Consider the following 23,295-nt stretch of genomic DNA (forward strand, 5'->3'; position numbering starts at 1 on the left):
CAGTAACGTGTTTGTTCATTTGAATTTTGTAATTACGAATATACATCGATAAGGTAAATACAAAATGCAGCGACGTTGCTCGCCAGGTTACTACACGACATGGGAAACAAAATAATACACAAGGGCCAGTCTAAACGGGTGTTGTGTGTAAAACCACGTTAAGTTTTCTTTTTTTTTCTGTTTTGTGAAATGTTTATGTAAAAAAAAAAAAAAAAAAAAAAAAAACCCTTGTTAAATTGCCGCGCTTTCGCTGGCTTCCCAGTGTCCACGCATTACTACAACTGCCTAGCTGTGCAGCGCTATTTCATTATTATTTGTCTTATTAATACAGTATTGTACGACAATATATTTTTTAAAAACTTTATATTCTGTATACTGTCACTTGAAATATTAATACCGTCCAAAGCGTGTGTGTTGCGTTAGTTATTTTGTCAAGAGCAACGTGACAGAAGCCGGCCTACTGTGTGATTGACATCCCACTGAGCTAATAAAGGCGTCGCAAGCCTGTCGTTTTTTAGAAGATCAACCAATGAACTTGAATCGGAAAGGCGTCAGGGGCGCTGTGCTAGATTGCGCAAGTGAACAGCAATGTTTGGGAACATTCTGTTAATGTACTTTGTTTGCTATTTTATTTTTTTTTAAAGTGGGAGAACGTGTACTTGACTGGTTATTAGACAGTGTGTTAAATATTATATGTAATACTGTTTTATACTTGTATTTTTTTTGTTTGTTTGTTTGGAGAAAAAAATAAACAAAACAATGGTTCACCTCAGAAAATCATTGCTAAGTAAACCTAACGTCTTAAGCACCTTTCACACTGCCATGCTCTACCAGGGCCAGAACCGGGCCAAGCCTGGTGCTACCCGGGTACGTGGTTTCACACTATGCAGGATTCTGACCCGGGGTTCTGTTGTTTTTTGCTTTTAAACCGTTAAAGCTGGAGACATCACAATTCTATTTATCTTTACCATAAACTTATATCCTGTGGCTTATTGTTGTTTTCACAAAAGCTTGGAGAAAAGGAAAAAAAAAAAAAATTAGGTATTTTTAAATTTGAGCAACCCCAGTGAATTAATGCTATAAAAGGTCACTGAAATGCTGTTACAATTGGCCCTTGTTACATTAAACAAATACATTAGGTAAGGTGATAGTACTCTGAGAAGCTAAGACCCAGTGATGAGAAGACAAGTTCTGTCAGATTAGCTGAACTATCTTTAGTTGTTGCCACAGTGATAGCCAAAGGTTGTTTCATGAACTTGACACGGGAGCGTAAACAGGAAGCAGCTCTAGCAGTGCAGCGGATGGATTTAGTGTCCTTTGTAGTCGAGAGATGCTGAAGCCACAAGGGGGGAGATTTCAACTGCACTATACTGATGTAAAGTCTGACACCATTACTGCAGTTTCTTCTGACAGCTTTGTAGATTCCACAGTTTGTTCAAGGGTGGGGAAAAACAAGTAAGAAGGCACTTCTACTTGACCAGCTGCCAAGGGAATTCATCAGTTATATGAGTGAGCATTTGAAGTTTGTTTCATCGGATGGTTCAATCGATATCAAACTGTTGGCAAGCCCTAGTATTTAGAGCTATATGATCTTTGTATTAGGACTGATCCATCACCACAAAAATCTTGGGCTTGTCATGTAGTGCAAGGAACTCTTTGAACTTGTTCAGTCTTTTTTTTCAATATAAACTGTTACAACCCACACATGTCCACATCATTATTCCAGATAATAATGCATTATCCGTTTGTTTGTCCTCTCCCAGATTGCGGACACAAATGAAGTACATTCTGGTCACTGGCGGTGTCATCTCTGGGATTGGCAAAGGGATCATTGCCAGTAGCGTGGGGACCATCCTCAAGTCTTGTGGCCTCCATGTCACCGCCATCAAAATCGACCCCTACATCAACATCGATGCAGGAACCTTCTCGCCTTACGAGCACGGTGGGTGGTGTGCATCCGTTTTCTTTGTTTGACGTTTGTGCATTTAGGCACCGTCTTCAGTCAGGCACTGCCCCAGCAGGCAGGTGAGCAGCCGCAATGAAATAGCCTTCTTACAGCAAGCAAGCCCACCTCAATCCTGACCTTGCCCACTGTTGTTCTGTCTTGGCCTGTTCTCAAGCAGAGGCTGCCAATTGTGTTGAATTGTGGTTCTGTTATGCAGATCAGTTCAATGGGGAAGAAAGCTGAAAACATCACTCATTTCACTTGTGGCAGCGGTGAAAGGGAAGCTAGTGAGTTAGCTGTGCAACCAAGCCCTTGGGGAAATGCTTAACATTTTGAACAAGATAAATATACAAAGTTCTCTGTATATATGGAAATTGTCTGTGAATTTGCCTCGGGTGGGTTTTTTTTTTTTTTTAAATGCCCTGTTAAATTTGCTGCCCTTAATCTGCATTCCCCAGTGTGGCCGCCTTAATTCAACTGGCTGGCTCTACAATTTATTTTACTGACTCTCACATCTCCAGTATTGAATTCTTTATTTTACATTTGCTCTGTGTACCCCAAAAGAGTTATTTGCGTTGCATTGAATTGGCTATCCGTAAGATCTGGGAACCAAAATTTTTTTAAAAAGCAAGTATTAAGCAGTTGTGTTTTGTTTCTTATTCTTTCAAACTGTGCTGCATGTAAATTGACCTGGCTAATGCATGCTGACCGTTGGTCTTGCAGGCGAGGTCTTTGTGCTGGATGATGGTGGCGAGGTGGATTTGGACCTGGGGAACTACGAGCGCTTCCTTGATATCCGGCTCACCAAAGACAATAACCTGACCACTGGCAAGATCTACCAGTCTGTTATCAACAAGGAGCGCAAAGGGGACTACCTGGGCAAGACTGTGCAAGGTAACCACAGCCAGGGATAGGAAGGGAGTGAGGGGGGCAACCTGGGCAAGACTGGATGTAGAAATCACTGCACTGGTCCTACAGTCACTAAAAGCACCAGTGTTGCAGTGGCTGTGCTGGAGCTTTTGGTGGCTATTCTAAGAGTATGTGTTGCTGTCTTGTTCCCAGTCGTGCCTCACATCACGGACGCCATCCAGGAGTGGGTGTTGCGCCAAGCCAAGGTCCCTGTTGATGATGACGAAGTAGAGCCCCAAGTCTGCGTCATTGAGGTACAGCCCGACTCCCCCCTCAATAAGGAATCAATACTGAGATCAAACTCACTATATCCGTTAGACTTTTTATTCATGCTGTGATATATGATCAGCTCAGAGCTGATTTGCAAGGGTGTGATTGCCCTAGTACCAGGTCATTTCAATGAAATACCTCAACAGGGAGTTGTGAAACCCTGGATCAGGTCCAGGACTAATCTAACCCTGGGTCTCCATGCCATATTGCATTGAATCAAGCCTGTCCATTTGAAATGTATACTCCCTTCTGGTTACTTTGCCTATTAATCTTAACCATTTCAGCCACAAAATCCATTCAGTTCATATTTTCTTTGTTTTTACTAAAGCAGTTTATGTAAATACATCCTGTATTGTTTACAAAAGTGAGCACTGTTCCTAGGAATTTAGAGTTTAATTCTACGTTCTGAATATTGGTAGTTTTTCATTGCAGGAGAGTTGGTTGGGTCGTGATTCTTTTGTAAATTGACACGATCAGTAGGTGTGTGGTACAGCTCACCTCTAGCCAGTCTCAGTTTTGCTCGTGTGCAGTGTAACTGGCAGTGATGGTATGCTCTCACATTCTTCTCTCGGGTTTCCAGCTGGGTGGAACGGTGGGTGACATTGAGAGCATGCCCTTCATTGAAGCCTTCCGGCAGTTCCAGTTTAAAGTGAAGCGGGAGAACTTCTGCAACATCCACGTCAGCCTTGTCCCTCAGGTAAGGAGCCCCCTGCACCCCTCTCAGACCTTCTGGGCCGTTTGATCACTGTTTATTTCATTCTGCCTTTAAGTCTTACGGAGCATCTTCAACTTCTCATGCGTCAAACCCTTAGAGGTTCTGGCTTCCTGTTTGCAATGTTATGGAAACACCTGAAGTAATAATCTAACTGTACCCTTCACTTTGACATGTGAGCTAATATAGCTGCCACAATGCTGTGCTTTATCTATTTCTAGATAACAAAGACCTATGATACTGGCTTTGTACTTGTTACACATTTGTGATCTTTGATTCTTCTGGACACGTTGAGAATACCTGTTTCACTGCTGAAACCCCCGGCCATATCTCCAAAACACTTAAGACCAATACTTCATACACACATATGGAACCACTCTTTGTAATTTTAATGTTTACAAAGTATTCTACCAGAGGTTCTATTCCTCCTGGCAGGTGCTTTGATCTAAATCCTGAAAATGAAATGGTGGCCCTTCAAGGTATTCAATTTGCCCCTGACTGGGCTTCCTTTTTGTTTTGCAGCCCAGTGCGACGGGTGAGCAGAAGACCAAGCCGACTCAGAACAGCGTGCGAGAGCTGCGCGGGCTCGGCCTCTCTCCAGACCTGGTCAGCGTCTGTCTGTTGTAATGTGTTTATGAATATTATTAACACCAGCATGGAAATAAGACTCCCCTTGCATAACAGTTGGAGCCATTCCAAGTTTTACTACGCTCATAGTAAGATATATATACAGTAAGTTTGTTACCTATGTGGCTGATCAGACTTGCAGTAAAGACTCAATGCGTAGCTCAAGGTAGTTTTTTTTTAACCCTTATGAAATAATGTTTACTTTCAGGAAGTTTATTTTGTAAACTGCAATATGAAATGAGCTTTTTGAGATGCATCTGTATACTGCTCTCTGATGGTTTGTCATGGTCGCAAACCTTATCATACTGATGGCTCTAATTATGATCACACAGCTGTTGCTGACGGAATGTATACTTCGTTGTGATGAGACATGTAATGGACAAAAGTTATTAAGAGTATTGAAGTCTGTGGGTATATCGAGGAAGCTCTGGCTTTATGTCAAACATACATTTTCCGTGTGCCTCTGTTTGGATGCAAATTAAATTCTATTTAAAGCAAGGCAGGAGGTTGCACTCTGTCACTGATTTCTGTCTGTCTGTAGGTGGTATGTCGCTGCACAAATCTTCTGGAGACCTCTGTCAAGGAGAAGATCTCCATGTTCTGTCACGTGGAGCCGGAACAGGTAGGAAAGGCTTTTTCTGTCTTCAGGTCATAAGCAAGTGCTAGAATTTTGTTATTGTAAAATTAGCTGCTCCTTACTGCAACCAAGTTGTTTCTTGTTAGCTTTGTTATACCCTGTGTGTAGCCTTTGCACTTGTTTTAAAATAAGATTCACAGTTATTTTATTTTTTGTATTCATTTTGGAATTTATAGTGCAGTTCAAGTTTGGATTCAAAGTTTGGATTTTTTTTTTTTTGCTTCCCTGGCATGCATTTGCTTTTACCTGAGTTCAGGGGTTTGCCCTTCATAGCTGCGCTGGTGCTTGTGAATTAAAAGCCACTTTGGCTCATCTATCCTACGTTACTACAGGACAGTAAACCACTATATGAGAATGTAAGCCCTAGTGAATGGTCCCTTGTGTGTGCAGGTGATCTGCGTTCACGACGTCTCGTCCATCTACCGCGTGCCTCTGCTGCTGGAGGAGCAGGGCGTGATCAACTACTTCTGCCATCGCCTGAACCTGCCCATTGAGCCACAGCCCCGCAGGATACTCACCAAGTGGAAAGAGATGGCTGACAGGTACACTGTCTGCTCCACTGTGTGTAGTTTTGCACAGGACAGCAAAGTCTTCTGCATAATGCGAAATGTTGACATACAGCAGAAAAAGAAAATAAAGTATTTTGAATATTTAATTTTTAGCACTCCTTTAAAGGGCACTGCTGAAATAGTGAGTTTCAAGTCCTAATCAGCTTTTTTTCTGTAGCTTGATCATTTTTGTAGATGTTTCAGGTAACTGTTTCGGCCAGTGTTTCTTGTATACAGACACATTTGTTTGTTTGATTAGAAAGCAGTGTGTCTCAAATTCAGATTTTTTTTGTAATTTACATTGTCTAATACCTGAGCTCTGCCCTCCCAGGTCAGACCGCATGCTGGAGACCTGTTCGATTGCCCTGGTCGGCAAGTACACCAAGCTGTCTGACTCCTACGCCTCTGTTATCAAGGCCCTGGAACACTCTGCTCTCGCCATCAACCACAGACTGGAGATCAAGGTAGAGCTGCACTGACCAGGGGGCGAGATTGGAGACCGGCAGTGCTGCTGGAGCTCCTTCTTTAGCCTTGAAAGGAGGGGTGTCTGTGTGGAGCTGCTGCTTAGATGTTTGAAGATCTTAATTTGACTAGTTAGAATCCTGGCTCTAATTCACGAATTGGGTTTATTCACACTTAGACCATGTTGACTGTAAATTGTACAAGTACTGTATTTTCTGTGTAAGGGCCCTTGACCAATTCAGTGTTTCAATATTTCAAGTTATTTTCTTTTTTATGCGTAAGCCAGAGAGAAACTAGAGGGGACACTGCATAGGGAAAGATTAAGCAAATGTAATTTCAGTCCTGTTAAGTGACTTTCTGCATTTTCTAGCACTGTAGTCACTGGTGTGCACTTAAAGCGCTGTGTAAAGCATGACTGAAAATCAGGTGTCCTCCGAGTTGGTCAGAAAGCAGATGAAGTCTAGGAACCTCCCAAGTGTGGATTAGTTTTCATCAAAGAAAGCCAGCAAATGCAAAATGAAATGCGATGTTGTGCATGATTTGTAAACAGTGACCCGGGTGTAAGTAACTAATTTCGTACCTTCTTTTCCTAAGACTAGAATAACCATTTCATCCCTTGAGTGATATATTTACATACATAACTTCAAGTGCACTGTTCAAAGCATACATGTAAGAGTCGCCAATTATGTTTTGTGTTTTTCCCCCCCTGATCACCAGTTGGGTTATGCCCAATCATTGCGTTTTTACACAACTGTAGGGGATACATCCCACCAATTTTATTATTATGATTTATTGTAAAGTCTGGTGTTGCTTTGAGGTGAGTACCCTGGAAATGCTGTATCAATTGTAACGTAACTCTAACATGGTCAATTCACACGGGAATAAGACACAGGAAATTTTACACAAGGTCTCAAAAAAATGAAAGGTTGACATGGGCCTGCATTTTACCGACGTTGGTAAATTCCGAAACCACCTGGTGATTGTGGTGATTTTTTTTTTAGTTTTGTGAGAATCGGGCTTGTGATTGTTCAGTTGTCTTTGCCTGGGTCTCTCACACTGATCCAGTCCCCTCTCCTGTGGGTATCAGGTTTGTGATTGTTCAGCTGTCATTGCCTGGGTTTCTCACACTGATCCAGTCCCCTCTCCCCTGCAGTATATCGACTGTGCTGATCTGGAGTCATCGACCCTGCAGGACGAGCCGGTCCGATACCATGAGGCCTGGCAGAAGCTGTGCAGCGCAAAGTGAGTCCGTCTTTGATAATGCAGGGTCATATTTGACGGCGGTGGGACAGTTGTGTATAACTGGTTGTGATTTTGCTTTGGGACATGTTTGCGCTGGAAGACACAGCGTCACTGGATGTAATTCTACCTCTGGAACACACACATTCAGTAACTCTAAACCATGGTGGTTCTTAATGCCAAAACCATTCAAATCAATACTTTCCTTGAAGTTGTATGTTTTTAAAGAGCTGCTAGTCCTGTTTTAATTTTAGCAGTGGTGGTATCAGTCAGACTGTTTAGATCAGTTGAATACACCCCTTTATCTCCTAGTGAATTATAACCCTCTGTTTTTAGTGGCATTCTTGTCCCTGGAGGGTTTGGGGTTCGAGGCACAGAGGGGAAAATCCACGCCATCTCCTGGGCCAGAAAACAGAAAAAGCCGTTTCTGGGTAAGGACCTTCCCAGCACACATTCCCTCTCGCAGTGAATCCGAACTGTGTTCAACCCTCTCGCAGTGAATCCTAACACTGTTCCTTGTATTGCAGGAGTGTGCCTTGGTATGCAGCTGGCAGTTTGTGAGTTTGCGCGCAATGTTCTCGGCTGGCAAGGTAATTTTTTAATTTTATTTTTGTTCTTCCCTTGATCAGCAAATATTTCAGATGCTGCAGTATTGATTAACGTCTGCTTTGCTGTTTGTCACATGTCATTCTTTCAACTAGACTGTTATACTATGTTTGAACTCCAGTGATCAGGTACCAAGAAGCAGCAGCAACTGTTTACTTTGAGATACCTGCATATTCTAAATTGCAAAGAACCAAAAGATTATATTTGTCACCTGGCTTCTTAGAAGTTAGTGTAGCTACAGCTGCTTCTGATAATGCTTGCTTCCACAAAATGCAAAGAACATTTTTGTACATTACCCCTTTATGCAGTCCAGTTGGTGTACATAGTTTCATTCATATTTTCCTGCACAGATTAAAAGCAACCAGTGATGTGGTGGGTTAATCTACTACACTACTAAGGTGCACATCAAAATTATTAGTTAGCAAGCACAAAAGAGCCCTCGGCATTCTGGGGTGCTGTAGATGCCTATGGAGCCTTATGATCTTCAAATTCCCGGCATTGGCATTGTCTCTGCTCTAAGGGAAATTCCACTGGAAGCTTCATTTTAAACCAAAGAGAAATTCTTCATTAGCAGACTTTGTTTTATGTCAGTTATTTTTGTTTCGTTTTCACAGGTGCCAACTCCACGGAATTTGATCCTGATACCAAATATCCAGTGGTAGGTGTTCATAAGTTGACTTGTTTGAAGTATTTATAGGGATATTTATACTTTTACATACAATATTTAATTACACTGATTCTGTACAGCATATCAAGATACTATATTGGGAAAACCAGTGCAAGATTGTCAATCTTTGGTTAAATATTAGTATTTTTTATTTTTTTTTAAAACCCCTATACCTTTTACTGCCCTGGCTTCTTGTTGCTTGCTGTGGACACTTTTGCTAAAAGCACAGCCTTGCCTGCCATGACCAGGCTCTTTTATGCTTCATTTCCACAGCAGGCTGCTGCCGGCCAAGAAACTCCGTATAGGTGATTTTTTTTTCTTTTCCAAACTGGGCCAACCTAGGAAATTCTTGACCTGCGTCAAACAGTTACAGGGGGATTGTGGGATAGCATTGTGCTGTGTTTTAAAGAAACCTGTAGCGGTGCTACGTTTCAGAAAAAAAGGCTTTCCAAGAAATGGATTCTGCAATTGAAAGAACGTTTGTCACTGCTTTATTTTTGCTCTACATATGATTTTTTTTTTGGTCCCGGCACGGTTGTGGTGTTTGACTGAATCAGTGTTCGTCAAGGACTTTGGTAATTTTCTGGAGCACACTTATGTTCTGCACATCACCCATTAATGTATCTGGATTTCAGAGTCATCCTGGATTTGTTAAAATATTCAGTTTCTTTTTTCTTCCACATGCTGCACCAGGTCTCTGTTTTGGCCAAGCTCTTTGACAGCCATTGGAGTTGTGAAAAAAGCTTGCCATGTGTAGCTCTGTTCGTCTGCCGGCTTCTTGCCCAGCACACGCCTCCTTGCTGAGTGATGATAGTTTCTTTTTTCCCTGGTCTGGCCGTATCAAGTACAATATAGCAAACCAGACCAGAAAAAGCAACTGCAATCAGCTTTGGAAACTGGATATTGGTCTCTGAAAGCAGCTCTGATGCCCTCGGTGTCCCTTTACAGGTCATTGACATGCCCGAACACAACCCTGGGCAGATGGGTGGCACAATGAGGCTTGGCAAGAGGAGGACCATCTTCAAAAGCAACAGCTCCATACTGAGTATGTCCTGCTAGCGGTCTCTCTGTTTAGTTAGTGTAGGTTAATATCCTCCATATGGATTCTGCTGAGGTGCCTGTATGTCTCACTTCTTTCAGTACTGGTAATTTAGATATATAAAAAAAATAGTTCTTCCCGGTATAGATTTTCTTTCTATATCTTGAAATGTTTATCCAATTGTGATGCTGGAAAGTATAAGGTGGTGATGATCAGTATTGATTTCTGCCAAAAGATTAATTTACCATCGAAACACAGTATTGTTTTCTGAATTAGTCTTTCTAGAACTGTGCAGCGTGGACAAAATAGCATGCATATGTATACTTTAATCCTTGTTAATTAGGATTCGGAAGTGTAAGGAATTGTGTGTTTTGTAGTTCAATTCCTTATATATTTCTTGTTTTGTAGGGAAACTGTACGGTGACGTTGACCATGTTGATGAAAGACACAGACACCGATTTGAGGTATTTTCTTTTCCAGTGTGGGGAGAGTATTCAAAAGCATTGTTAGTTGAGTGTTCAGTTTGTGCACACCTGGGAAAGAAATGGTAATCCCTCCATGCCCCAGCCCTGCACCTTGTTCTTTACGAGTTTGTGACTGATGGAGTGTGTTATTGGGAAGGTATGATTCCTGGTGCAGGGGGGGTGCATTATTAGGAAGGTATGATTCCTGGTGCAAGGGGGGTGCATTATTGGGAAGGTATGATTCCTGGTGCAGCGGGAGTGTGTTAATGGGAGGGTATGATTCCCGGTGCAGGAGGAGTGCATTATTGGGAAGGTATGATTCCTGATGCAGGGGGTCACTCTGACGGTTCTGAATGGCTGGCTCCATGGTTAGGAGTTCCTGGTGAATTCCTGTCTCCTGGTTTTTGCAGGTGAACCCAGAGCTGAAGCACCACTTTGAGGAGAAGGGCTTGAGATTTGTGGGTCAGGACGTGGAGGGGGAGAGGATGGAGGTCATTGAGCTGGATGGTGAGTCTGAACTTACAGGCCATACCATTCTGAGACATCTGCAAAGGACCAAAAAAAAAAAAAAAAAAGCTTAGCAATTTGATACACAAATATCACAGTGGACCAACCCTCCTGCCTTCATTCTGCAACTAACTTTAGGACAAATATATATATATATATAGGTTTTTTCTTTAATTTTATTTTTGCACATTGTCAGCATGGGTATCCAGTTTTCCAGTAGTTTTTTTACTTTTTATAACTAAATATCTTTTGATATCCTTCTGGCTAAGTGCAGATGGTGGAAAGTCTCTAACCACATTTTAATTTAAAAATAAAAATTAAATTCTGTGTACTTTTAGTACTGACAGCATTGTCTGGGCTGACAAAATAAGGGCTAAATATACACCTGACAATCTGGGAATTATGAGGTTAACTTGAAAATTATTTAATTAAAGAACTAATTTCCCAAACCTCACGCCATGGAAATCTAAACCATGCCAGACCTTGTATGTCCTTAAAGTATAACGTTAAGGACCATTCTGTGTGTCTTGTGTCACTACAGTTCTGTGAGTGTGTTGGGTGTTAATCGTTTAAACATTTCAACGTTATGGAAATGTTGGTCTCAACATTTAAGTATTATCAAAACTATGCATGTGAAATGTATATGTTGGTCTTCGTGTTTTATACGGTAGTAATTTTACAGACTAAGGTTACTTATTTCATATTAAGTATTTATTTATTTAGAGTGTCTTCCATGTATGTACATAGATAGCCTTGTACACTTTATTAATATCGTAATCATTTATTATAAACTTTTTGTTATGGGTTATCTGAGGGGATTTCCAACATTGAAAATAATTTGGTTACTAAAATGAAAGGGACTAACAGCCCTAGAGTGTGTTGCGTGGTATTGAAGTGTTTTGTTTGACAGTAACATGTTTCCTCTCTCTTGGGGTTCAGACCAGCCGTACTTCGTGGGCGTGCAGTACCACCCTGAGTTCACCTCCCGCCCCATCAAACCCTCCCCTCCCTACTTCGGTCTGCTGCTCGCTGCTGCCGGGAAACTAAACAGCTACCTGCAGAGAGGCTGCCGCCTGTCGCCGAGGTAACCACACACACACACACACACACAGTGTTACTGTGCCAGCCCCTCGGGTAACCATGCAGTACAGTAGAACCTGTAGGTCCATATGGAAAAATATCCGATCTGAGGGAGTTGGTCTATTACATTTTAGTTGCTTTACTAACTTGGGGGTATTACACATTAACAATGCCAGATACATTATAGTCTAAAACACCAACGTATGGTATAATATACAAAGAAAACCAGTGACAGTTACTGCAAAACAAACCACTATAATACAATATTTCTCAGTCCATGACAAAGTAATCTGAGTTTATTTTGCACAGTCAAGACAGAAATGGTGTTTTAAATCGGCATCAACAAAAGTGCGTGCATATTGGCTTTGAAGGTTGGTGAGAATTTTGTTTCGGCTTTTTAACGGTGCAATAATGATGATCCCTTGCTTTCTTATTCTTTTCTGTTATTGAATATGGTTAAACTGGGCAGTTGTGTTTTTTGTGAAGTAACAGCATGTAAAAAGAATATTATCTGCAACAGAATCCATTCTGTCCTGCTAAGACCTGAAGTTACTATTTTGGACCCATAATAAAATGTGCATTGATCGGTTTCTATCTGTACTGTTCAGTTGGTAGCAGAATGTGAAAGTGACACATGCCAGAGGTGTTGGATATGATGGTTTCTACTGTACAATACAGTAACACACACTGAGCTGAAAGCTGCTTGCTCCAGGTTGTTACTGGGACATTTGTTACTTTTCTGAAAGAAAACACCAATTCTAAAGCGAACGAGAAACAACTTTGACCACTCACCATCACTTCAAATTAAATGTCCTGAGTTTCTGTTTTGGTAGCTTATTTAGGTTGTTTTTTTTTTTGTTTATTTTATTTTCCTTCCTGAAAAATGTGTATGTAATGATTTGAAGTCCAGCCTAGTACCTCCCATCCACACAGTCTTGTTCTTGACTATTTTAATAGGGGGTATTTGGGGAAGTAGGATAAGTGTTTTGCATAAATCTAGGAGAACCATTCACTAAACCCCCCGCCAGGTAATAAAAAGCACAGAAAGTGTAGCTTGCTTTGAGATGTTCTTGTGCATAATAAGGTGGACTGTATTATTGGTTTAGTAGTCTGCCACATAGACCCCTGTCTTGGATCTTCAAATGCCATACCGCGAGCATTAATGTGAGTCTCAAATATGCAAGCGGCTCAAACATTTTTATTAAAATAACCAATTTTGTAAATCTGTGGTAATCGTGATTATTGTGGTGATTTTGCAGTAGAGTATCGATAAAGGAAAATGTCATTGTCACTCAACCTCCACACCCTCTGACTGCATTAAAAATGGACGATGTGGACTGCAAGACTCTGTGCGAGGAACCCAGGAGCAATGAACCGGAGAGAGAGGTGGAAAACCCCATGCCGGAAATCACTCGGGACCTTGAGAACTGCCAGATCTGGAGAAGTGAAACCGCTTCCCTCCCTACACTGCTCGCCATGCATTGATCCCTTAAACAGCAGACTTCTAAAGGCGCCAAGGAATACGGAACCTGTGGACTGACTTTGCCCATTTCTATCACAGCTTCGGCGTTGGCTGTAATGTATTGTTATTGCATGAGCTTTTGTGACTTGAAGATTTTTACTGAATGAAACAGTGTGAGGATGCTAGCTATAGTAACAGTGCTAAATCTGGATATTTTGTGTAACCTTTTTTTTTGTTTTTTTTCATTTGTTTATTGCACTGCCAGAAATATTTACAAGGGAATCTCTGAGTTTTATAATGTGAAGTGCACCAAGTTGTATTAAAATTAATGCAATTGAATTATTTACCTTTTCATGGTCACTGTACATGTGCTTTTGTAGACTAGAGCCCAGAGGTGAAATGTTAGTTTTTGTTGCACCACCCCCCTACAGAAATGGTCTGACTTTTGGACTTACTATACATTAAGGATGAATTTTAGCTTAGGCGTCAACTTTTCAGGCATCAAGTAGTCAGCCTTTCACCTGCAGGTCCTGACGGCTTTATTAGGACCACTTCCCAGATCATGCAGTGAAGTCTATTATGAGATGAAGCAAGTTTGAATTTATCCACAAGTCGGGTACACACAAGACCTGAGTGATAATAATGTACAGTACTAGCAGAATTAGACTTGCAGGCTAACTTCACTACCACGAACCCCTGTTTAACGATCCCAAAAGCAAGAACGAATTTATTCATTGGAAATTAGCCCTGTTAGAACAATCACTTGCCAGGATTGACCTGGATACAATGATCTCAGTACTGACTGATGCTGAACTTTTTCTCCAGTGTGAATGTGTTATTCTCGTGAAAACAATCACCATGTTTGGCTAATTCAAAGATTAATCCAATGGAAAGGTAACCTATAGTAGTGTGAATCATGCATGACGTATGCAATCGTTGCCTGCCAGCCATCTTAACACAAACTAACGGCATGAGGAGGAAACTGCAAAAAGCGCAGTGAGGAGATCAGAAACAATATGAAGCAAGGTGGGACAGGGAGTCCTCGGCTCACTGCATACCAGAGACCCCTGTAGACTGTCCGCCCGCCTGCGGGCTTGCTCAGGGTTGGCTGCATGGTGGGCCTGCAGAGTGAAAAGAAGCGGGCAGCACACAGTTCAGAGGACAGCATGTGTTCGTCTTCGCCGCTCCCGAGTCAGCGCGGGGGTGGTAGGGATGAGCTGAACTTAAAATACAATTGGACAGAAAAACAGGGTAAAATCAGTTGGTGACTATTAAATTTATACAGTTAAAACTGCCCTAAAACTTGACAACATAGTATTATAGTCAATAGTATAAATGCAGCATCCAGATCAAGTAAAACTGGACAATAACTCTATTAGATCAGTAAGAGGCTAATTTAAAAACAATAGCTGAGCTGTCATAGTAAACCTCTATACAGATGTAAAGTGCATAGAGCTTGTGTTTGCACAATCTGTATTAAATACTATTTTGCATGCCAAATATAAGCCACAATCTGGATTTGAATCCTTGGTATTGATAGTGTAACAGTTAGTTATTTGTCTGTTTAGTTAGATCCCTTGTTTAAGTATTTCTATTGTTCATCTTTTCAGTAATGTTTAATGCACTGTGTTTTCTTGACCATGTCATCTTGTAAAAGATTGTATTCTTAATAATAAAGTTTGTTACAGTTATTTCATATTATAACTGTCTGGTTCTTGCTGCGAAGTACCATAAACCCAAAACCACATGCCACAATAGTGTCATAGTTTTGCTTTTAACAAGGTTTGCGATTACTGCTGAAAGTAGTAATGTTGCATTGAATAATTAGTTATATTCTAGGCTTCTCCTGTCATCGGTTATTATGACATGAATGCAATGTTTTATAATGCAAGGAGTTTTTAATCAAGAATTTTGTATTGAGGAACTGTTTTAGTTTATTTATCCATGTTTCCCCTGCACGGTTTCCTGCTTGCTGGAATCATGGGAGAATTGTATTATGTGATTTAGAGGAACAGATTGGGAAGTGCTTAAGGCTGGTGCAGTTGATGCAAACCGGGAATCTCTTAATATCGGGCAAATCCTGGAGGTACGCACTGCAAACAGTTCTCATGAAGCTGTGGTCTGAGGGGTTAAGGTAGAGAACTCTAGGATGTTAACATAACTGCTTTTAACCTTCTGCACACTTCAGTTTAGTTTACAACTGCTGCTGCTAAACATTTAAACAAATCCACCACAAAAAATAACAGTACTGGTTTTGATTTACTTGAACAGTTTGTATGTATTGCTTACTCACTGTTGAAGCAGTTTCATTTCAATGTTGGCTTTTAATTGTGTTGTGCATGTTGGTCCCCTAGATTTTGTTTTTAGTGGTACGATAGGGTTTAATTAACTGCCATTCGTGTACACCTTTTACAGATGTTTGGAAATGTGGAATTGTTCCTCTCTGGCTCACTTTGGTTTGGTTTGTGTTTTTTGTTTCTTTTCAGAGACACCTACAGTGGCAGTAGCTCTCCTGATTCTGAGATCGCAGAGCTCAAATTCCCCCCGATATCCCAGGACTGACTCCCTGGGTAAGCACCTGCAGGGTTTGGGAATCTGCCTGTTCTGGGGTATCCCTTTACTCAATTATGAGAGGGTGCTGCTTTCTTTACAAAAACCACATGCCTGTTCACTATGCACTAGTCTGATTTAGCCTTCACTTTGTTCAGATACACAGACCTGACACAGATGAGGATGTCTGAAGTAGCATAATTGTCATTTTAGTTTCTAGATTAGGATTTCACATAAAAGAAAATAAATTGCAGTTACACACAGTAATGCTAGGATCTTTTACCACACTCTCTGCTCTAACCACTAGGCCACACTGCCTCCCTCCCAGTAAAATTAATAATGCTGTCTATTGAAACGTGTTTGTTTTTCCTTCAGTAAACCAGTTGAGCGTCCTGATGACTTACCCTCCTTCGATTCCTCTGCTACAGGAGTCCTTTTAATTTAAATACCTTTAGTATTTTAAGACTACTACCAGGTCAATACAACACTTACTTTTTTTTTTGGATTTTTTTTTTTTGTATGTCTGATTTTTCTTGCAGTTGCTTGACTATTCAAAGGTCTCCTGATACCAGAATTAGATTAAGGGAGGTGAAGTTGCCACCATTAGCACACAGCAAACTGCTTTTGAGAACTCCTTTTGGAGGGTGAACGGTACCAGAGCACTGGCCCTGGTAGAATTATGGGAGTTAAAACCAGGCAACAATGACTTCACCTGTGGTAGTGTCCTAAGCATCTGATTTGCCTGCACTATCTTTTTCCACTGGCTGTCTCAAACATCTCTACCAAAATAATAAAAGACTTGTACCCAAACCTGGTTATAATTATTTGGAGGGGAGTTCTTAAAGTGTGCTGGTCATGTCGAGAAGTCTTTGTGAAATAAAGTGCCTGGGAAATTTGAGACACGATGTCTGGAAGACCTGTGTGTTTGGACTGTCCCACAGTTTGTTTCTGTATATATTGGAGGGGGAGGATGTCATCCACCATGACTGTACAGTGGGAATTGAGACTGCCACACAGCTCTGTGGGAAGGGATGAGTGAGCTGCCTTGTTTCCAAACCAAAATATAAATAAACTCATTTGGTATGCCTGGCCACTGTTTGTCATGTGTCATTTTGTCTACAAACACTGTAGTACTGCATGTTAAGGGCTGGGTCTTTCTTTCCTTCAAGCCAGACTAATGTTCCCTGGGTTTTCTCTAATGCAGGTTACAGTTATACATAACCAGCTCAATCAACACTCCAACATCTTGAGGTAATATTTTAAGATCATTCATGCCAAGCGTTAACATGTCTGTCAACTGATTTTCATATAAAATGGCATGTCCTGTTTGTGCAGAGCTCGCTAAGGTGGTAGCAAATTGGCTAGCTGCGTAGATGGGGCTCAAATAATCAGAGTCCAGACAAATGTAACATGGTAAATAATGGTTAGCCTGCATGGCATTAAGTGTTTATATATATATACCTGCCTTTTGTCTTAAAGTTTAATTACTTTGAATTATTAGAATGTAGACTGCTTCACTCACAATTTAAAGCAAGGAAGAGATTTGGAAAATAAAACTTAAAGCCCAAACTCAGCGTATTGGGTTTCCCTGTATAAGTTCAAACATGTCCATTTACTGCTAGTATTTCACAAACCCCTCCCTTACATTTGAAATCATTCAATTAAACTTGTTAGTTAAGTGTATTTTAAAATGAGGAAGAACCATACAAGAATTAAGTCAAAATGTACTTTATTATAAACAGAAGTCAAACCCAGAGAAGGAAAAAAAATAAATCTGGACTCAATTTTCTACAGTATTTCACATTCCCAGTCTGCATAAAGCATGGTGGGGATCTTCCCAATCAAGCTTTCATCCTCATCCTTCTGGCTCCACGTTTGACTGTTGAACAGCGTCTCTACACACTAGGTTGATTCCAGCAGGCCTGATGAGACACAGGAAGATCAGCAACATGGGATACCAGGACTCAATAGATCCACTGCACTGGAAAGACACCTAATGGAAACTACACCAGAACTGACTACATAATTCCTAGACCACATGTTTGTCAAGACTTAACCATACTGGGTTAATTTCTCAAAAAACAGTTATAGTCCAATTCAGCTATGGCAGACAATGCATATCCCCCAGTGATGTCCAACTGAGACATTAGATAACAATTGCATTATAAAACAAAATGCTAAAAATCACTAACAATTATATTTTATTGTTTCCATATTTTACAGCAACAGAATGCAAAGATTTACTTTGCTACCAGTAGCTTACTGGGTAAAGTGTAAATGGCACCATGTACTCATTTGGTTACTACTGTAAAAATGTATGTGCAATATGTACAGAACACATTAAAGCTGTCACAGATTTATACATTTAAGATTTAGCACTTCAATTTGTTAAAATGACAACCTTTCAGTCTCCTCAACTGTACTACAAAATCAGTTTGAGCAATTTCAGAAAGTCACTAGATCATACTCTTGTTATGGTATCAGTAATGCAGCTACCCCCCCTTCAGGATAAAGAACTGATGAATTTGGAGTCAAGAGTTGAGAATCTAGCCCTTTGTTTTCTATTGGAACTTCATAAACTAAAATTTAAAATGCAAGACAATTCTATACCCATTTAGATTTGGCTGGCCTCAGTCCCATATCCGCAAGCATCATCCATCAGTCCACATTTAAAAAGGGTTTCATCATTGACCAGCAAGATTAAAACAACCCACCTCCTCCCAGTGCCAGCAGACAGCAATTGAACTGAAAGCCCAAGTCCCCTTACCTCAGAAAGCAAACTCCTCTAGATCTAGCCTCACACAAATCCTTCTTGTAGATTGGGAAGAAACACCTGCGTAGAGTAAAGACACCGTCAGCATGTCATAAAAAAGACAGTACAGCACTGCAGGCAACAGCAAGCTGATCTCAGTCCCATATCCGCAAATCTCATCCAGCAGTCCAAGTTACAATTTAAACTCATCACTGACCAGCTGAAATATTTCAATATTAATCCTAACAGAACAAAGAAATTGCTTACCATATGGACCATGCTTCAGTAGCAAGGTCAAGCTGGCACTCCAGACTCAAATCTGCAAGACAAGGGAATGTTGCATGGGTTGCAGAGAACAGGGAGAATTGTGACCAATGAAGAAATGTAGCTTTAAAATTTGGGAATGTGTTCTTTAAAATTGGAGAGATATTCCTCTTACATCTTTATTTGGAGTAGTTGGTTTTGGGAAGTCCAAACCAGAGGAGGAGCACTTTTAAAAGCACTGAATGGTGCAATATATTATATATACACACCCACCAAAATAAAAACTTTGGACAAGCATTTGACTAAGCAAATTCTTTCAATAGGCTCACAATGAAGTTAATTACAAGGATCAGTACTCTGCCCCAAAACTAGTAGCTCCAAAGAGGGATAAAGCATTTGCACATGCAGTTTGGATTGTAGGAGAGTTGAGTGACAGCCACAGACATGACCGGTCCAGGCTGACAAAGCCTCCCCAGGTTAATCTGGCACGCTTTTGGAGAGCCAGAGGCTACGTGGAGCCAACGCCCTTGGGAAGCATGCAGGAAAGACTGGGAGACACCTGCCTTCACCTCAGCTACTGGGACCATACCAACACTTGGTGATGTCCCAGCCAGGTCTGACTAGAGCACTGGATCACAGCTGGACTGGGTCAGACAGGGAAAGCACTTCAGACTTCAACTGAATGCTTAAACACTTGGCAAGGATTTGCAGGCCTACCTATTTCAATAGGTAAATAATACACAAGACCCCCACCACACTTACCAGCATCACAGGTAGTCTTTGCACACACTGAAGAGGCTGCTCATACAGCTGGTCTGGATTGCACCTGAGAAATTAAAAAAGTGCTCATTAGGACTCACCACAGTGAAGACTGCAATGCAGATTCTAGATCGGCTCTATTCACTGGTTAACCTTGCCACTTGATAGCAATGGGCAGGGGAGCACTTTATACTTCAATGCTCCGATAGGTCACTTAACATCAAGCAGCGTCAAACAAGACACTCCATTATAAAAACCGCCAGGTCTGGCTCAGCACAATAGAGTACAAAAGGGGTTCTCATTATCGAACCAGGTTCTCAGTGAGGGCAAGTGTGTCATCACAGCCAGGAGAGGAAGTTCTGGGGCCAAGGCAGCAAAGTTTAATCCTCAAAAATGATTTTATGCAGACAATTGCTTATTTTATATGTCTTAATATTTGTCCTAAAGCAAAAAACCCAAACATTGCCAGAAATGCAGCACTGCTATAACACGTGCCACAGCTGTGCTTACCTGCATCACAGGTCCATTGGACAGCCAAGTACAAAACAGGTCCAACTTCACCTGAAGCAGAAAGTCGTATTTAATACAACTCATACAGAAATCCAGGGTAATATAAGTCAAAGGACCAGCCCTACCCAACTGACAAGAATGCCACAACATCCCAAGCATTTTTACATAGAATGTATAATGGAGTTGAACAGATGCAGGTTGTGTAACCATCAAATGTTTCCCTCCAATTCTGGCTCAGCACAATTGAGTACATAAGAGTTCTCATTATCGAACCACGTTCTCAGTGAGGGCAAGTGTGTCATCACAGCCAGTCACAGATTTCAAGGTTTCACTACAAGGAATCACTTTAAAATCCCCACCACGGCACAGTTAAAACCAAACTGGAAGTGAGATATAGTAGTTGGAACTATGTTATACTGAAATGCACATGGAAACCAGGTTAATGTATTGAATTTGAACCGCTGTGCAGAAATTCTCCAAGGGGGGGAGAGCGGGTATACAATCAAGGGACTAGCACTGTGAACAGCATTACTTACTTCATTCCTGCCCTGCCTCATTTGAGATTTACTGCTGCTATGGAAACCCAGGCCAAGCCATTGTCCAGGACAGTCCTGCTGAAAAAAATATGATCAGCGGGTGCCCCAGTAAAGGGGAGTGCATTCACCACCACTACACCTCATTTACACTAAAAACATAGCAGAGGGTTCAAACTAAACATCCGATACAATCCGAATTGTCCTTCCTCGTAATGTTGCTTCTCCGTTACTTAGAAACGGAGCAGCGACCGTCGTAGAAAGTGTTGCTATAGGCTCCTTTTTGACCACGTCAGCTACAGGAAGAACTGAAGTGGCTTCGATAAGTGCCAGTGAAAAAGTACCATACGACCGCAATTCAACATAGGAGAGGGTTTAAGTTAGTATGTGAAAACAATGGAAAGTTTAGCTTAAAAAAAAAAAAACACATCTCCCATGGCTAAAACAGATACAAAGGTCCTTCAAAAAGACCTGTACCTGTATTGGTAAACTTGTTTCCAGACTTTAACCTATAGATTCACTGAACCAACATCACTTCAAAAGGCTTACCGTGTAGTTCTCGTTGAAAAGCCGGGATGCTCAGATCAGGGAACTGCAACACAATGAAGTCTGTGCAAGCCTGGGCAGAGGCTTTGAATGCCACCTGAAAACAAAAACCAGAATCCATTACAAACAAAGTCACAAGTGACCCACAAAATACATGAAGTTACAATGGATTTCAGTTTGGTCAATGCATTAACAGCAATGGTCCACCAAACTGGACATTTACAGGTTTAAGCCTCAGAGTGCTCATCTCACTGCTTAGATGGAGGAGGCAGACTACTTTGAAAGAGGTTTAAAAAAAAGACGACAACTCTGTGGTACCCACTTCTGGCCTTTTCAAATTCACTCCAACACTTTGTTCTGGACTAAACTGAAAACAAATACCACCTAAAAAGTAAAGCCTTCCTGAGGTGCCTTGGTCACTCCCAGACAGTTCAGTGTACAAGGCTGTAGATTCAGCGGACCAGACCTTTACATTACAGACAGACATTCAGGAATCTGTCGTTTGTCCTTTCCCGTAATGTTGCTTCTCCGTTACTCATTGAAACGGAGCAGCGACCGTCGTGAAAAGTGTCACTATTGGCACCTTTTTGACCACGTCAGCTACAGAAACTGAAATGGCTTCGATCAGTGCCAGTGAACCACCACAAAAGCTGCCCGTAGCAGTTTGACAACTAGAAACCTAAAATTTGCCACCCTTGTTAATGGTATGAGAGAAGGAGTCAATTCTGTCAAGTTGTGGTAGCATCACCTTTTTTGATACCATTTAAAAAAAAACACGCTCTCCTGTATCACCACTCCTTTAGTTCTCAGAAAGGAGAATATGTTTTACTATTCCCCAGGTCATGCCCTTGCTACAATAAATAATTGTCATTCTTCCAAACAGAATAAAACTAGTGGATAGTATATGAAGTGCCTTAAACAGGGAGTACCACAGCCAGAACTGCGGCTAAAATCCCACACTTCCACAGTACCTCACCTCTATAAACAAGGCGTTGCACATTACATCACCCTGTATTCCAGACTGAAGCCACTGGCAGCGCTAGACATGTGACCTGCTTCATTCAACTGCAACAGTCCCGCACATAACGTTACAACCCAAACGTTTACCCCGTTTCAAACGAATTACACAAGGTTTGTCAACTCAAATATTTCTCCTTTAGGCCAAAGAATCCAGCACAGGGGACTTGTCCTCAATTGTGTATAGTTAAACTGCAATACTAAAAGACTTCTTAAACTACCTGAACCCCTCCCAGAACGAGACCCAAACTCACCGCATTAGGCGCACTCTTCCTCGCTGCCTTTGATGCACAACCAGGCCCATTTTGTCTAAGGACCAAAGTACAAAAAACTGTTAGAGTACAAGTTGGTCTATAATATACACAAGACGTTCCACGGAACAAAACTACACGTAAATAAGCCCAGAGCTACCCATCCCATATTGAGATTTAACAGGACACGTGGCTGCCTTCACTTTCACCCAACAGTAAATGCTGGGTTTGAACTTAGTTTCAGGAGACTGTTTCAGGCCACTGCATGGCAAACCTGGCGAGACTTGGTTTGACAGAAACAAACTAGGTCTCCTGGAACTACGTTTCATGCAACTACAGCTGAAAACGTGGCTGTGTTGCTTTATCTTGAAACCAGCACTGCGCGCTTTAGAAGAAGCTGGCTTTGGCTGCGCTATACAATGCATTAGAGAAGGTGAGAGTCATTTTCACCACCATGCTTGCTAGACCTCAATCAGGCCTGCAGAGGCGAGAAATGTGCTCCGTACTACGCGGAGCATTCACCAAAAAAATATGCATCCAACGTCAAGCTTTCATAACCAACAGAAAGGAGCACATTTAATTTATGTAAAAAAATCCACGTGCATGCTAATTTAACAAAACTAAATAAATACTGCAATTAAAACACACCCTTGTTTGACATCATTAGAAAAAAAAAAAAAAAACCGTACAGTGCATATGATGTTTACGACTCCGTTTAATTCAGAGGATGCGTTCAGATAACAGTACTGTGTTAAAATAAACTACACACCCCTTACCTTTCCCGCTACTGCTGTCCTGCAAAAGAGAAAGTAAACCGGCCTCAGCTTCCTTTTAAGCCTAAATTATACCCCGCCCTGATTGGTTCAGCATATCAGACGGATGCATGGTGTTATGGGAGATGTAGTTTAATCATACTCCACAAAACTAGTTTACTCCGTG

At 41.3% G+C, this 23,295-nt stretch overlaps 1 protein-coding gene, 1 long non-coding RNA gene and 7 other non-coding genes across 16 annotated transcripts; 1 reads left to right on the forward strand and 8 right to left on the reverse strand.

Annotated features, from left to right (window-relative positions):
• The first annotated feature begins 1,736 nt into the window (after nucleotides 1–1,736).
• LOC121308215 (CTP synthase 1) lies at nucleotides 1,737–16,815 on the forward strand. Of its 5 annotated transcripts, none has more exons than XM_041240495.1 (18): nucleotides 1,738–1,942; nucleotides 2,669–2,839; nucleotides 3,008–3,108; nucleotides 3,705–3,821; nucleotides 4,359–4,442; nucleotides 5,005–5,085; nucleotides 5,491–5,642; nucleotides 5,980–6,112; nucleotides 7,264–7,352; nucleotides 7,686–7,780; nucleotides 7,877–7,939; nucleotides 8,570–8,613; nucleotides 9,571–9,667; nucleotides 10,070–10,125; nucleotides 10,536–10,632; nucleotides 11,572–11,716; nucleotides 15,661–15,744; nucleotides 16,100–16,815. In XM_041240495.1, the coding sequence occupies exons 1-17, from the start codon at nucleotides 1,777–1,779 to the stop codon at nucleotides 15,734–15,736; spliced, it is 1,767 nt and encodes a 588-aa protein (XP_041096429.1). In that variant the 5' UTR covers nucleotides 1,738–1,776; the 3' UTR covers nucleotides 15,737–15,744; nucleotides 16,100–16,815. The 5 variants fall into 5 exon arrangements, with proteins under 5 accessions (XP_041096428.1, XP_041096429.1, XP_041096427.1 ...); XM_041240491.1 differs by having other exon boundaries at nucleotides 1,739–1,942; nucleotides 16,264–16,815; XM_041240494.1 differs by lacking the exons at nucleotides 15,661–15,744; nucleotides 16,100–16,815 and adding an exon at nucleotides 12,972–13,513 and having other exon boundaries at nucleotides 1,737–1,942.
• Nucleotides 16,816–17,436: 621 nt separating this feature from the next.
• Nucleotides 17,437–23,163, reverse strand: LOC121308217. Of its 4 annotated transcripts, none has more exons than XR_005948484.1 (9): nucleotides 23,133–23,163; nucleotides 22,360–22,414; nucleotides 21,092–21,185; nucleotides 20,546–20,623; nucleotides 20,010–20,060; nucleotides 19,503–19,566; nucleotides 18,744–18,795; nucleotides 18,492–18,557; nucleotides 17,437–17,646 (listed from the first exon to the last, which is right to left on the reverse strand). It is a non-coding gene; the product is annotated as an uncharacterized LOC121308217 (long non-coding RNA). The 4 variants fall into 4 exon arrangements; XR_005948481.1 differs by having other exon boundaries at nucleotides 20,546–20,620; nucleotides 23,133–23,160; XR_005948482.1 differs by having other exon boundaries at nucleotides 20,546–20,620; nucleotides 23,126–23,152.
• LOC121308221 lies at nucleotides 18,347–18,420 on the reverse strand. The gene has a single exon (XR_005948486.1). It is a non-coding gene; the product is annotated as a small nucleolar RNA SNORD99 (small nucleolar RNA).
• Nucleotides 18,624–18,697, reverse strand: LOC121308222. Its single transcript, XR_005948487.1, has one exon. It is a non-coding gene; the product is annotated as a small nucleolar RNA SNORD99 (small nucleolar RNA).
• LOC121308226 lies at nucleotides 19,153–19,282 on the reverse strand. The gene has a single exon (XR_005948491.1). It is a non-coding gene; the product is annotated as a small nucleolar RNA SNORA44 (small nucleolar RNA).
• On the reverse strand, nucleotides 19,764–19,848 carry LOC121308223. The gene has a single exon (XR_005948488.1). It is a non-coding gene; the product is annotated as a small nucleolar RNA SNORD103/SNORD85 (small nucleolar RNA).
• Nucleotides 20,238–20,321, reverse strand: LOC121308220. Its single transcript, XR_005948485.1, has one exon. It is a non-coding gene; the product is annotated as a small nucleolar RNA SNORD103/SNORD85 (small nucleolar RNA).
• Nucleotides 20,741–20,876, reverse strand: LOC121308224. The gene has a single exon (XR_005948489.1). It is a non-coding gene; the product is annotated as a small nucleolar RNA SNORA16B/SNORA16A family (small nucleolar RNA).
• LOC121308225 lies at nucleotides 21,589–21,723 on the reverse strand. The gene has a single exon (XR_005948490.1). It is a non-coding gene; the product is annotated as a small nucleolar RNA SNORA16B/SNORA16A family (small nucleolar RNA).
• Nucleotides 23,164–23,295: the final 132 nt, after the last annotated feature.

This window comes from Polyodon spathula, unplaced genomic scaffold, assembly GCF_017654505.1.
Source record: "Polyodon spathula isolate WHYD16114869_AA unplaced genomic scaffold, ASM1765450v1 scaffolds_592, whole genome shotgun sequence".
NCBI lineage: Eukaryota > Metazoa > Chordata > Actinopteri > Acipenseriformes > Polyodontidae > Polyodon > Polyodon spathula.

Excerpts from the sequence above, each read along its gene's own strand:
- LOC121308215 (XM_041240494.1), top strand. The coding sequence starts at position 1,777 with ATGAAGTACATTCTGGTCACTGGCGGTGTCATCTCTGGGATTGGCAAA. Across the intron at positions 3,822-4,358 it reads ACGTCAGCCTTGTCCCTCAG|CCCAGTGCGACGGGTGAGCA; the intron begins GTAAGGAGCCCC and ends TTTGTTTTGCAG. Across the intron at positions 10,633-11,571 it reads GGAGGTCATTGAGCTGGATG|ACCAGCCGTACTTCGTGGGC; the intron begins GTGAGTCTGAAC and ends CTTGGGGTTCAG.